General features: G+C 49.4%; 2 protein-coding genes across 2 annotated transcripts; one reads left to right on the forward strand and one right to left on the reverse strand.

The window, feature by feature from the left end:
- Positions 1 to 256: 256 nt before the first annotated feature.
- On the reverse strand, positions 257 to 9938 carry Asppvi_000410 (membrane morphogenesis protein VPS13; the record flags this gene model as incomplete). Its single annotated transcript, XM_043296719.1, has 4 exons — positions 257 to 297; positions 356 to 772; positions 823 to 2443; positions 2505 to 9938. 4 exons carry the CDS (start codon positions 9936 to 9938, stop codon positions 257 to 259), a joined length of 9513 nt encoding a protein of 3170 aa, XP_043152654.1.
- A 1097-nt stretch (positions 9939 to 11035) lies between these two features.
- Asppvi_000411 (DUF3429 domain-containing protein) lies at positions 11036 to 12195 on the forward strand (the record flags this gene model as incomplete). The annotated part of the gene is made up of 4 exons (XM_043296720.1): positions 11036 to 11263; positions 11317 to 11373; positions 11487 to 11711; positions 11770 to 12195. The coding sequence occupies 4 exons, from the start codon at positions 11036 to 11038 to the stop codon at positions 12193 to 12195; spliced, it is 936 nt and encodes a 311-aa protein (XP_043152655.1).
- Positions 12196 to 15370: the final 3175 nt, after the last annotated feature.

The raw sequence follows: 15370 nt of genomic DNA on the forward strand, positions 1-15370 counted from the left end.
ATGGTAGTGTAACAAAGTCTGAACACTACTTTGACACCATTAGAAAGAATGAGTCAGTTCTGTTTGAAAAAGGTGTGGCTATTTACATTGACAATATCATGTTCATCACTAAAAGGGCTGTGGTAGAATTATATACTCTGAAAGAAGGAATGCGAGTGTAAAATCTGACCAAGTACATTCAATGCATCATGCGTCCTCGTGTTGGTCTTCGTCTGATAGACGTGGCCTGAGTATTTAAGATCGAAGGAATCCCAACTCAAACTCTCGTATTGTACCTTTCATTGAATGCGTTCACAGCTTTTGTTGCAGATGGTTAGCATTGGTTCACTTCGTAGGTAATCTGGGATAGACCTACCAATGGCGATCTGGCGGTACAGCCAATTCCTCGAGCTCTCGTCTTGCACGGGAATGAAAGGGCCGTTTGCACCACCCTTGAGCGTAATGCTCATACCAGTCCGCTCCTTAGAAATGGTTTGGATGTCCGTCAATCGGATATCCCATTCTGTTCGAAGTCTCTTGCTACGCACAAGCATTATTCGGTCGTACGTCAACATGACCAGCATGTCCTTGCCCGGCAGCTCCAAGTGCGCAATATAGTCTTCGTTGAAATACTTGCCGTCGTCGGCTGTCTTAAGCCAAAATTGACCCAAAGCCTCGCGCTGCGAGTATGGCCTCACTATACCGTCCGTGGCAATGAAACGGGTTAGGCGAACACGGTCGAGACCTTCCGCGTCAAACACTGTCGTGGTGTTTCGTACGCCCTCGGCGAGATCTAGACGACAGTCAGCATGAGCATCTTTATTTTCCTAAAGATCGACGTACTTGAGGCAAGGTCAAAGGCGCCTATTGCCGGCTTGGTGGCCAGACCAAGTACACCCTTGCCGACACCCTTGATGAAACCTTGGAGACCTTCTTTCTCCGCACCCTGCAGCGGGTGGCGAGCAAGTCCTCCAATGCCACTTGCTAAGCTGGTTGCGAACGCATTTCCACCGGCCGTGATACCATACAATGCATGCTTTGGCCGATTCCGAGATTTCGACATCCGCCGCTGATCTTGAAATTCTTTGTCTAGCGTGGCAGCAGCAAGTCCCTTGGACATGCTTCCGGTGAATTTGGCCATACTGTCTGAGAAACCAAAGACGGACTTCTTGACAAAGCTTGTAGCGCCTTTTGCAATACCCATGCCCAGTTCCTGAGGCCGATCGGTCATGACCAGTCCCTGATACGGCTCGTAGAAGATAGCAGCAACACCAGAGCTGACATTGTTGAACAGACCCACTGGATTTCCCAGGAAATCCGCCGACCCAAGAATGACGTGGACTTGACGAAGGAATTCTTGAGTGTAATGTCTCTGAATATTGTTCAGAAGGATTCCGAAAGAGACACGAGCGTTCTCTAACATAAGAGCATTGAGGCGAACGGGGGCGTCGTTGATGTTGCCCATTGACATGGATATAACATTGACGAAGAACATGAGAGGGTTGGAGGGCTGCATGGTATTCTCGGCATTAACCCTCTCTGTCCGCATGAAGGAAATATCCAGCTGCATGGGCTGCAAATGAAGGAGCTCAAAGTACACATCTTGGCTAGCACTTTCATTCTGCGGTTCTGGGATGTTTAGATCTTCATCGCAGAGTTTTCCTTCCTGCTCCTCGGACCATGAAGCACCAGGAACCTTTGCAAAATCGAGCATGGCGAAGATGAAGTCCTCGTCAAGCTCAAGTGTCATCTGCTGAAGAAGCACTGTGGCATATTTGATGTAAAGTACACCGTAAGAGTCGTCTTTTACGCGGGTAACCATGGCGTGGAAGATCGGATGGGCCTCCATTTCCTTTCCGGTCTTTGGCACAACGCTTGGATACAACAGGATGGGGAATATGCCACCATAAAGTTGGTTATCGATCTGGATCCATTTGATCGTTGTGTTCAAAGTCTGGTAAACTCTTGATTCCCTGAACTTGATCTCGATTTCGCGGAAAGTGAGATATAGCAGCTCCTTCAGGTTCTTGTTGATCAACGAGACCCCAATGCCCGCCAGACGTAGCTGAGCTTTGAAATTGACATCTGAGTCCAATTCCTTTACCTCAAATCCCGTTGACACACTAGTCTGGGACGTCTGTGCATTCTGTTGCTTATAAAGACTTCGAGATTGCTTGAAATTTGACAAGACGAGGGTCTGGGTCGGCCCGTCCGCCACGATGTTGATATCAACAATCCTTTGCGGCTCTCCAGGTCGTGAAGGCGGTATTCTCATCGGTATCAGGTTGCCTATCTCGGTAAGTCTGATATGCCTTTCCTTTCCATTGCATGTCAAGACGAGAGACTTGTTCTTCGTAGCCGGATAATCCCATGCATAGGGCATGATGCTGCGGGGAGGGAGCCGGTAGCGAATGGGCCGCCAGCCACTTGTTCGATCATCCTCGTCATCCTCCACGTTTGGATTCTATAAGGGCAGTCAGTGCGTTAGCATGTATAGGAGTCGTATGTTGCCCAGGAATGCTTACAGCTTGATAGAAGATAAATTCAGAATCACTCTCATTCCGCATGGAGAAGGGCCAATTTCGAGTTTCCAAGCTGAAGTGAATAAAAAGCGTAGCGCCTTCCATGATGATATCAACCTTGATAAGCCTCTGACGTTGATTTGCCTTGGCAAGTTTCACATGTACGGTTCCAACGTCTGCAATGTTGAAAGGCGATGACCATTGATTGTTCACGCCGGGGAAGCACAAGCAGAGTTGCTTCTCTGCGATCTGGCGCAGGAAATGGAGGGGCACCAAATCGCCGCTCTTGATGGTAAGCACGTTCGATGATCCGGGTTCGCGAACCAAAATGTCCTCACTCAGCTTGTTTTTCAGGATGAAGCGAGGAGAAATAGTGACGACTTTGGTCATCTTGTATTTGCCTTCACCCTCCATAACAGACACCCCCGCATGGAACTCACATTTCCCTTGCCTATCGGGCAAGACAACTTCAAAGTTGCTTCCAAGAGCCTCAAAACTCTGTGGCTTGCTCCAGGCGGAATCTCCTATCTTCAAAATAGATCGGTTCTTCGGATCTTCCGATTGATAAGCATACATGTATGGGAGAGCCCGCCCGCCTTGTCTTGGGTCGGGGTTCAGGCCCTGACCAGCTGCGGAACGTGCTGATTGCAAGAAGGCCTTGCTCTGGATCTCCATTGGCAGTCCTGTCTTGTTCAAGATAAGATACGGACTGTAAATCGACACCTTGAAAGCGCCCCCACTATCTGGAACGTTGAAGTAATGGAGCTTCAGTCTTAACGGAATGCCTTGTTCATCCTTGAGTGAGAGCATGTGTTCCCTTCGGAAATCTTGCGCATTGCCGTTAATGATGGCGAATTCGCTTTGCCTGAAGACGCTGTCCTCCAGGTCAATACTGAGAAGCAGTAGATGAGATAGCTCAACAACATGTACCGGACTGACACCGCCCTTCCTTAGGAAGTTGGTCCAGTCCTTCTTTGTGTTCTTGTCGTAAATGCGGTATTTGAAATCGTATGGTAATAGATTCTCAATCTCCACCGGAGCGAAAATTCGTACACGCATGTAAGGATAGACGTTCGTCAAGGAATCCTTGGGGTTGTAGGTGGCATTCATTTGGAAGTAGAAGGGCGGAGCCTGCTGTCCGCTTTCGCTGATGCACTTGATCGTGCGAGTAGGTCGCCGCAGAAGATCTTTCCAGTGCAGTGGCTCTGTTGACCATTCATATCCGAAGCCCTGATCAGGACGGATGAGGACTGAATGCAAGTAGGCGGCACCTACAGGTGCAGGTCGAGCTTCCCCAGGAAGAATCTTCTCAATCTTGAGGAGATGTCCTTCTCTGTGATTTAAGATGCCCAGCTCTACCGGTATTTGAGTGTTGTTTTCGATAACCATCGGCGAGCGGAAGGTGATATACTTCACGTTGTCGGTACCCAGCTTAACTTCGACTAGAAGCCTATGGAGAACGCCATCTGCCTTGGGTTTGAGGCTATACAAGAATTCGCCCTCCCTAGCCACAGGAATGCGGTTGATGCTCTCAAAGCCGCTCCCCTCGAGTTTCACCCCGACGACGCCGCCGTGGCCTTCAGGTGCAAGAGTCTCACGTACTGCAGTCGAGTCTTCGAACCTCCAAGGGTATTCTTCGCCGTCAGAGAGTTTAGCAGCCGGACCTTCCTCGCCGGTGCTGACATCCGCCCAGACACGCAGATCGAAGCCGGTATAATTGCGAATCCGGTAGGGTGCGTCAGCTCCGCGGGGTTTGGAAAGAACATCTTCATCGGTAGAGAGGAATTGGAACGACTTGGATGCCAATGCAATTGTAGCTGAGGTCAAAGTGAGCTCCATGTTCTTATGTGAGTAGGCATCGATTGAAAAGACTTCTGGGTCGACCTCCTTGGCGACGTGAAACCCGAGCTGCCAGGGTTCAATGAGTGGTTCCCAGGCCGACTTGGAGAAATTGTAAACGTTGATGAAGGTATCAAAGCTGGTGTCAGCATTCAGTGCAGACGACCAATCACGAACATCAACAGCGAATTTCTTGACGCTCCAGTCGAGCAATGGAAGGTCATGCAGATCCCCTATGAGAATCACTCTGACGCCATCGATCTGCGCGCTCAGTTCTTCGCGCTTCAATATAGCTGAGCGTTGCAAAGAAGCTCCTTGATTACCAGGTTTGCCGCTCGCCCCCGATGCTCGTCGTGATTTCAAGGCAGGGGCATGTGACGAGCGCGCAGCGCTTGATCTCCTTCGAGCGGACTTTGCGCTGGGTTGTCTACCATCTGATACCCTCTTCACGTCGCCGCCCTCTATTTCCTGTGTCCTGTTTGCTCTCATTTCGGAGGCCTTATTGACAATCTGTATTGCCATCAAGATGTCTCTGAGGGAAAGGCGTAGCACCAACGGTTCAATGTGCACGTCTATGGAAGTTAACGATGAGCCTTTCTCCTGTGGCCGACTATCCATGGACAGCTCCAGCGTGAAATCGTCCAAAATCCGCAGCCTACTGGTCTCGAATTTGTCCATGCGACACAAGAACATGCCGACTTTGTTGATCTGCAATGTAGAGACGTTTTGCTGGGAGAAGAGTACTTGCTTTGTACCAAGCACTATAGCCTCAGTATGTGCAATGGCAGGGTTGGCAATCATGATAATCTGGGCGTCGACAAGGTTCACTCTGAATGAAATCGTTGTCTGTCCGGCCGAGCTTGTCGAGTCCTCCCCTGGGGTGGTGATGGCAGTTTGGTCTGGACTTTCTGTGGTACTGGATCTTGGCTCAGAAGCTTCATCAGTCTCCTCAATATCTGCTAAGGCCACCGGCTCCTCTGCGGTGAAAACCGAGTTCATAAACGACTGCAAAGCGGACAAATAGTCCAGCGCCAGTATGATACGTGGGCTGTCGATCGTCAACATCGTAATAAGATGCTTCTCTGGTCCAGGCGACATAGACAGACTAGCCATGAATTGCTGTTGCACATCGTTATTGATTAGTGACATGATCTTCCTGAATTTGTTCGTGTCTTGATTGCGGCTGTCCCGAACAGACAGGGAGTGAATCAAGAGCTCGGATTCCAGAGACCCATCGGTAAGCATGCGCAATTTGACTTTGGTGTCATTCAGCGAAAACTTAGACAGACTCGAGTCCTCCAGATCACCCACTGGCTCGTCGTCCTTTGCAAGAATAAGTTCCAGGCCGACACTATCTACCTTGAAAATCATATCTAGCTTGGCCCAGGTCTCGTCGTCCAAACCCGTTTCCTCGGCGGTCTTTTCATGCTCCTCGGGGGTTTGAGCGATTTTCGAGTCTGCTCCTTTGCTTGTGTCTGTTACAGATGTAGGGAGATCTTCAAAGGCTTCGAGTTCTTGCTGCTCATAATCGGTCGAGAAAGCACCGGGCAAAGTTTTTGAGAGCTCTAGCAGAAATTTGAGCTGCTTTTGCGACACTCTAAGGTTTATGGCAGACATAGACCCTTCGATTTCCATATCTGGACGTGGGTTATCCTTCTGATGCTCCAGATAGCAGATGCTGAAGTCCAAGTTGACTTTCTGGATCATCTCCAGCTCCTCGACTACATCTTCCCCGAAGTGGAACTTGGATGTCAGGCGGATATTGCGTATGCCTGAAGAAATCAGGTTAACGGCGGGGCTTTCCATATGCTCATCCAGAGGGACAAAAGTGTTCTTAGCATAAATCTCTCCAAGATGGGCAGTAACTGTGTCGCGGGGCCGATCAGGTCTCATGGCACCGGGAAAGACCAAGATTGGAGTCTTGACAACGACGTCAAATCGCATCTTAGAAGCATTCTCTTGCAGCTGGTTAGCTTGATTAGCAGCGGCCTGGCGGGCAGCATTAAAGATAGCCTGCATCTTGCCGAACTTGACAAGGAAGTTGATGATCTTGCGATATGGCTCTTCCAGGAAATTGATTTTGATAGAACCCGATCTCAGATAGACCTCAGAGTCGTAACCGGGGTAATTTGTGCTCTCGGGATCGAAGGTCTCATATTTAAAATCAGCGAAGTTGTCACCCTCGATGGTCAAAAGCCTCCGAAGGTCGGAGGTTGCTGCAGCGCCGGTATTGACATCGTCTATGAGGGTTAAGCTACCGATTCGAGACTGGATAAGCATTGAGCGGCCAACAAGGTTAATTCCCACGCCCGCAGTGTTAAGACTCAATGTAGCTAGTCTGACGCCGTCATTGTTTAGKATGAGGGCGATGCTCTTCAGGTCAGCTTTGATCCGAATCTTTCCCGGCTGTTCGGTGTCCTGAGTGAGAGAAGTGGTGTCCTGGACAGTCGGTTCGGAGGACGGTTTCTGAGTTCTTGGCTGCTCTGGGCTTGTGAAGGTGAGAAGAACGAAATCCAGTAGAGTGAGAAGTGTCTTCCTAGTGACAACAAGGTTTATGGTAGATATGGACATATCAAGGTTCATTGCTATACCTTCGTAGGTAGACAGAAACTCGGGCGACTCGGGCTTGACTCGAACAAATTTGAGGTGAAAGAGGTCCTTATCTTCGTCTGCGTCGAATCCCTTGGAGGAAATGATCCTCTTGAAGTCAGGGATGGGGTTTTCCTCAATGTAGTCGTCCACGCTCAGAGACTGCAGAACGATCTCTGCCACCATATCGAACGGTCGCATGTAATAGTCTAATTCGAAACCTTCGGCAACAAGCTCAACCAACAATTGATCTCGAAACTGGTCATTTGGATCCGACCGGAACAATGAGCCACGAAGACAGCCAACCGTGAACTTAAATTCAAAATCTTTGCGGTGAATGTTGGGCAGTCTATCAACACTTTTCTTTGTCTGCTCAGGATCTGTCTCGGAATCTGAGTCTTCGTCGACGACAGGCAGTTCCCTTGGTATTGAGGGCTGGAAGGAAGCCGATCTTGCTCTATTCCCTACTGTTGTCGATTCACCCGAGCTCTTTGCGGGCGGAGGATCGGAAACGCCTCCTTCGTCAAATCGTGGAATCGCGATGTCGATCAATTTCATCAGACCCTTGTATTTTGTATCAGACATCGAAGCGTGTAACTCCGGCAGATGGCCTGATATTCGAGTCCTGGTGAGCTCGGTGCTTTTCGGTACTATACACAGTTCCAAGACAAAGTCCACGTTTATACGATCGATAATATGAAGGTTTCGGGTCTTGACGTCGGACGTGAGTTGGGATTTAGTGCTCTCAATTCCAGGGCCGATCAAAACCTGGGTGGAGTCAAGCTTAAGCAGGAATCTATCGTATAGCAAATGTTCCAGTTCCTTGTAATCGTTTTCATCGTATTGACGCTTCTGCTTGGCCTGGAGGTCTCGCATGGTCTGCCTATCGACCAGTTCACTATTGACACTGATGTGACCTGCGTCCAAGATGAGACAGAGGGAGCTTTCTTGTGTAATGCTTTCTGGCACGATAATGAGAGGCGCGTGTATGTCGAAGTGAGCATCAACCTTCTTGTGCTCCTCCAGGGCAAACTCCAAGCCTGCTCGGGTCTGCTGGCGGATTTCCTCGACAGTTGCTCCTGCCGAGTCCAAGAGGGCACCAATGGACTCCATGTGTCGTTCAGGGGGCTCGAAGAATTTGACAATCTCCACAAGAAACCTCGGATTATAGATGACCTCGATACTCTTCATCTTGACTTTCACCACCGAGTCGGCGTCACCCTCCAGAGGGTTCTTCTCAAGCTGGAATTGGAATAGGTTATCCTCAGCCTCCTCGTATTCATCGTTTGCCTCCGGATGCAACTCGTCACCTTCAGCAGACTGCGCTTGACTGTCCTCGGACTGTGGAAGAGAATCCTTGACTTTGACTATCTGTGGAAACAGACTACCTTCGGTTGTTCCGTCATACACTCTGAGCCCACCTAGATCAACTTCGATGAAGAAGGAATCCGGGCGCTGTAAAGCCTTCGCTCGTAGATTGTCAAACACCAGTTTCATGACTTCGCTACACTTTCCGTGGGGATCACGCCTCAATGTGAAACTCCCGGCTCTGAGACCGGAGTTGACTTGAAGCTTTACCCACTCTCTTGGTACTTCGACACTCTCGGCGATCGCTTTCTTCTCATCCCAGTCGATGGCATTATAGAGCTCCTGTCGTTGCTCCTCGGTCATTGTGGTCTCTTCAGACTCCTCCTTCTTGGCGCCCCATATCCATTCTGACCAAGTTTGTTGTCGTGCGGGCTTCTTGACGCCAATATTCTCCTTCCGCAGTTGATTTCTCGCCAATGACCTCCAGAATCGAATATCGTCGTAACTGAGCTTTCGTTGTAGACATTCGAAATCCTCTGCCTCCTGTGGAGACAAGGGTTCGTCCCGCTTTTTCTTCTTGAACAGATGAATGTAGGCTATACGGTCGTCCCGTCGCTCTTTGATATAATCCCATGACCAGCGCCTGTTTCGGTCGTGGATTTTGCTGAGAACAGCTTCTCCGGCGAATCTGAACCATGCCCGGGGGTCCTCTTTCGGTCTGCATTTCGGCTGGAGCTTCTTGTGCTCCTGATGACGAAGGAAGTAATGAAAAAGATCGACTAGCATTAAAGCATCGCGATATTGATCATCGTCCAGAACGAAACTAAGCTCGTCAAACAGTAACCGTGTTTTTATGGCTGGCCGGTCATGCTTTCCTGACTTATCCAACTCCAAGCCAGCACGGCCACTCACGGGGCGAAGCATAAACTGGTGGCTCTCTTCATTCTCAATGGCTGTTCTTAGTTTCTCAATCAGCTCCGCGTGACTGATGCCTTGTGCTTCTGCGCCCAGGTCAGAGCCTCGTCCTGTGCCCAGAAGCTCGGCATCGGTGTTCCAATACACCGATAGAGCACCCAGTGTAGCTAGTTTGTGGGTGGTAGTGGAGGTCGACTGGATGAAAGTAGGGTTCCATTCGGAATCAGTGCTCACAGCGCTGAGTTCCTTCAGTGTAAGGCCGATGGCGAAAGGGTGACCCGGTGAAGCAACCGAGTCCTCGTATCGGAAGTGCACGTTCTTGATGGATATTTGGAGGTTGTCAACCACGGCAGTGACGAGGCTCTGGGTGAAGCTCTGGTTCCGTCGCTGTTCCTCCTGGCTCATGCCCTCTGTATTCCGCTCTCGCAGGATTTCCGCACTCTCAATCTTTTCCATTTTGAGGTTATAAGCTCTTCGTTCCTCTTCCTCCGGATCATAGTCCGCATCTTCCTTCGGGGCTGCTAGGAGAAAAACATCTTCGATTTCAACTTTGACCGGTTTCCCTCTCAGATTAGACCAGGGTATGGACAGGGTGAGCTCGCCGAGGTGACCTTCGACAACATTTAAGGGAAGGTGTAGTTGATCAAGAGCCTCCCGTCGCAGCTCGAGATTGCGAAGCTTGACATCGCCGGACCAAATACCGATGTTCAATTGTTTTGCATCGAAATTCTTGACATAATAGCCCAAGAAGCGATTGAGCAGGTTTGCGACCAAGCCTTCCAACATGACTGCGGGGTGCGACCGTGACCCAGGTCGGGATAGGGAAGGTCAGAGGTTGCTGACGGATGATAACAATCACTCGCACCTAGTGATGACAGTGTTGGAAAGATGAGCTATATGTTTGTTTGAACGAGTTGGTGGATGGTGAAAATATGGAATGCTTGAGGAATAAATTCGCAGGAAACGGCATACCTGCGCGAGCTCTAGATACACTCGCAAGTAACGATAGTCTTAGCCATCCAGGTGGTTGGCAAAATGCGCATTCAAGAGTGATGCGGGCCAGCCAGTTCAAGAAGGAAGTCTATTTGTCTTCCAAAACCGGACAATGTCGTGGATAACGGGGCAAATATGAAAGCAAGCTGTCAGAGCGGTAGGTCGTGTGTCCACTTGACAGGAAACCTGGATGAGATAATGGTGGTCAGGGCTGTAGATAGTTGGGTATCAAGGCAAGCGGATTACCCAATTGCGTCGTAAAGAAAATGTATGGCTCTCCGGAGAATCTATTTTGTGCCTGGGGAAACATGGGTTGGCCGACTGATTAGGGGGGGTCTGCGTACCAACAGTTCCTAGTAATGGTTGCCGTTGAACAGCCGTGACGCGGCGGATCTCGAGCGGGCAACCTTGCGAGGAGTGACGTCGGTCCTTTCCTGGAGACTTTGTCCTGACTGGATCTAGTTAGATGCCTAGGGCTGCAACCCTTGAGCTGTGCTGACTAATCCACGTGACCTCGGGTCATCCCGTTATGGCGTCTATTTTTCGATCCGAGGTCACTGAAGGTTTTAATGCCTGAGGCAACAACTGCCAATGGCAGCTACGGGATTGGTCTGTATGGTGTGCCGGAGCCAGACGTTACCACACCTCATCATTGTATCACTTCATTCCTGGCCCTCAGGATTGACTGCTTCCACGACCACAAAATCTCCACTCTTACGAGTTCAACTCGGTAAAGCATCAGGTAAACAGTCTTGCCTCTATCTTCTAAGCCATTTTGTAGCACTTTGCAGCCTCAATTGGGTCCTCTGCCGGCTATATCCCGCCTATCCGAGCTTTCCAGACCTGATCACTAACCAAACATCGGAAAAAATTAGCTACCCCAGTCAACCATGCTGTACAGAAACTCGGTTGCCCGCTCTGTGCTCAGGGCTATCTCTAGCTCCAATGCTTCGGTCGCCCGCTCGACTTTCTCCAGCAATGTGTTCAAGGCTCATCTGACATCCTCCGCTCGTTTTCCCGCTCGCGCATCCAGCTTGGCCCTGGCTACCCGCAAGCCCGTCACCACTGCGCTTGTCCGCTATGCCTCCAGCGTCCCCGGCTCTAGCAACGTCCCCAAGGTCGGTGCTGCCCGTGTTGTGAGTTCTGGTCAATTGCTGATGTTTGTTTGCAGGAAGCCAAGGTTGCCGAGGAGGACACCGACATGATGGCGGGTATCAAGACCGAGGCGGTAAGTTCGTTTTCTTTGATATGCTTCCAGACTGGCATTCATGACGCGGGCCTGCCATGCCTATGGTTATGTATTGAATATATTACTAAAACTTGGCGTTTGATGACCTTCAGAAAGTCATTAAGGACACTTTCAGCCTTGAGGGAACCCCCAAGGAGGCTCTCTACCTCGGAATGGCTGGTGTTATCCCCTACCTCGCTACTTCCCTCGAGACTGTCTACCTTTCCTACGAGATCAACCGCGCTACCGCCACTGGCGATGGCCTCATTTTCTCCGGTCAGACTGCCGAGCTGATGCTTCACATGCTCGAGCCTATCCAGGTCGGCTATGGTGCTGTGGTGAGTTAAATCCGTCTGGCTGTGCAAGCTCCCTATCTGACGCGAAGCAACCCTCAAGATCCTCTCTTTCCTTGGAGCTATTCACTGGGGTCTTGAATGGGCTGGATACGGTGGAAAGCACGGTTACAGGCGCTACGCTGCCGGTGTCATTGCCCCCGCCGTTGCTTGGCCCACCCTGCTGCTCCCCGTCGAATATGCATTGATCAGCCAGTTCCTCGCCTTCACGTTCCTGTACTACAATGACGCCCGCGCTGCTGCCGCCGGCCGTGCTCCCCACTGGTACGGCATGTACCGCTTCGTCCTGACCTTCGTCGTCGGAGCCAGCATCGTGGCCAGCTTGATCGGCCGTGAGCAGATCGCCAACACCATCAGCACCGAGCACACGATCGCCGACAAGATCAACGCTCTGCTCTTCCTGCAGAAGAAGGAGAAGGAGGAGGCTGATGCTCGCCGCCGCGCTGAGCTCGGCGAGGAGGCTGAGTAAATGACAGACTTGCGGGATACATGTGATACTGTGCATTTTTGACATGCTCATAGCACATGATATGAACTATTGAGGGGGTGGGTGATATCCCGGGCTGCCTGTGGCAGCTCAATGTGACAGTAGGAAAGACGTCGCATTGTTTTGACCGAGTTCTTGTAGATTACATGCGAATTCAATGACCTGGCGGACGCTGGTGCTTTCTTTTGTTTGAATTTCGATTGGACTGTATATGAACAGTTTAGACTTATTCGGTGGGTTCTCGAAAATTGCTCGATTAAGCGGAAGAGGGGTACGGAGAAGTAGCGTCACGACGGTTAGTCTGGAGAATTCAAAACCGTTCCATTTGATTGGTTCAATTAATCTAGAGATACAGAGTAGAATAACCGTACTAGAAGAGACTGGTAGGGTAAAAGGTAGACACTACCGAGGTATGAATTAGTCGAAAAGCTAAAGATATATTGCATGACCAGTCGAAAAAGCTCGATGACGAGTTACAGTTGCAATTGTAGGAAACAACGGCCTTGCAGGATCAGAACGGACTATCTTAAGTAAGGTATGAAAGCCTCGGAACAAGAGTATAGTCTAGTCTGCAAACCTGCGAGGGGCGTAAGGGTCAATGATTCTAGCTTGGCATACCCCCCAAAAGTCCAAAGCTAAGTGCGGAAGGTATGTCGGACTCGGCCCGCTTAAGAGAGAACAACGATTCCGTCCCGTTGAGTGCCTGACTGCCTGTAGGTGCCGTACTACCGTCCGTTTTGGCCAACTAGGCCGAACTGTGCATCTGCTGCTAGTACAGTGCCAGTGCCAGCGCCAGCATTCTTTTCTTTATTTTCTTTTTGTCTATTTCTCTCTAAATTCAGTCTAGCACCCTGTTTTATCCCGAGTATCACCAGGCTATTCATGATGGACAGGACGATCTACCCTTGCAGTGTCAATAGTCAATGTGTTTGCGCAATCATCTAAAGGTGGAACAGCTCGTTTCTCGGCATTGGGTGCAGAATAATGATCCAAAGAGGCAAGAGTAAAGAGAGAAGCCGGAGTAGCGGGCAGGTTAAATCTGGTTGAAGACGTCACAATCCGCCCACTATTTGCGCCATAACTACAGTTCTACTGGTAGTACCGTAGGCCTCATCAACGTAATACTGTAGATGAGGGGCGTCATTAACCTCTTCTTTATCACAATATTTATGATTAGACATCTAAAATATTTTGATGCCTGAGCCTCGTGCAGTTGCTCTGTGTTTAGACAAATCTTCCGGCTCTATAGACCAGGACTAAAATAGCCGAACCGAGTATCCGGATTTGACAAAATTTCTCCATAAATCACAGCGCTGGACGAGCTGCCAGCGTGCCAGCGTGCCAGCGTGCCAACCGTTCCTAGGCCCTTCGCCGCCCGGGATATCTCCCAAGCTTATTTGGATCTTCTCTGTCTGGGAAGCAATCTAGATTCTACAACAGGGGATAAATGCCGATGTACGGAATAAAGAACATGTCCAATAGGGGGATGCATACTGGGTACGTAAATTTACAGACCGAGTAGCAAGGAATTATTAATTGAATTGCGGGTTCTAGATCATATCGTAGTACGGAGTAGTACTAGGTACATTCGGACGAGAAGAAAATTGAACATTGTCATGTGGCACATGTGCTTGATCGACAATTTATCTAAAGGATGATAGCGGAGTACGCGAACAGGAGGGTCCCTTCTGATCCCTCTGCAGGTTTTATGCTCGTTTTCGGAATAAGGTATACTGTCCTGGTAGTAAAGGGATGAGTTCCAGTCTTCCAGTTCCAGACTCCGTGTCTGGATCTGCATGTGTCTGCACGCTGCAGTACAAGACTAGTCGCATACATCGGACTAGAAAGATTCAATATGGCCTCTCGGATTAATAGGTGTACCTACCTCTCCGACTTTGAATGAATTGAGTTTGTAAATGAGCTTATTTTAATGAACCTAGAATTTTGACTTGACCGCTTGAACAGTCGCTCGAAGATATATGGTTTTTGGGGTAGGCAGGATAGTGATGATACTAGGTAAGAACTTCATGGAATTTACAAGACCGATGGGTCTGGATCAATGTCATGTGCAAGTCCGAAACTATTCTTAGCGGCGTTGATGGAGTATCTGGCTGGTTCTCAAAATGCGTCCAGAAGGTCTAGAGTTCCATATCGGATTTCGGGTACCTTGCCGATTCTGACCTGGAGCCTCTGAAGGTCTGTAACCACACCCAGGAAAATAGCATTGAAAGGTAAAAAGCAAGCTAGACACTAAGGACAAAAGAGTTCAGAAGAGGATAAAGATAAACAAGGACAAGATAGGATTGGGACGAAGTTAGGGGATAGTAGCGCTCTTAGGTACTAAGTACAGTTACTGGACTAGATATTATTCCTAAGAAAGGGGAAATGTCAACGCTGACGAAGTCAGATGGTCGTCTGATCAGAAAAAAAAAAACTAGCTTAAAAAGATGCAAGTTAACAAGAGGCAAAGAATAGGATTTGTCCCCCACGCACCCACTTCTCCGCCATGGATGAATGGATGGACTTTCTCCTGCCTCTAATCCTAAAGCCAGGGCAGGGCAGTCCCTACAGAGAAAACTTACAGATTGTTCTACTCTATATGGTACCTGATCTAGTCCTCTTCCTGTAAGCCTGAAGGTAAAGCACGGGCATGTAGAAAATAATTTTAATTCTTCCTTCTCCTCCCAAGAAAAGATCCACCCTCTTGGATAAAGAGTCTGCCACGTCCTGATGAGTGTTCATGAAACAATTGATTGATTTCTTCCTGCTTCTTCTTCATATCCCCTCCTCTTCTGTCTCTTCCTCCTATCTACCTCTAATAACTCCCACTAATCATCACCTCTCTAATCTGAACTCCCCCACCCCACACCCCGCCAAATAAACCACACTCAATTACCCAACCGGTGACCTCATCGTCCTCTTGTCCCGGTCCTGTCTGTCGCCAGTCAAACCGGATCCTCCAACTACTCTCCATAATACCCTAATATTCCGACATCATCATCATCATCATAATTTAGAGCACCTACCGAGGGGTAAAGACGCGCACAACAGGAAAGGCATCCTCTTAAGATTCTCTTCTGCCTTATTCAGCACTCCACCCGAATATCCTCCGATCTTCTAACCATCGTCACCCCTCCTCATCCCCGCCCTGAGAGTC

Source organism: Aspergillus pseudoviridinutans (genome assembly GCF_018340605.1).
Source record: "Aspergillus pseudoviridinutans IFM 55266 DNA, scaffold_1, whole genome shotgun sequence".
Taxonomy (NCBI): domain Eukaryota; kingdom Fungi; phylum Ascomycota; class Eurotiomycetes; order Eurotiales; family Aspergillaceae; genus Aspergillus; species Aspergillus pseudoviridinutans.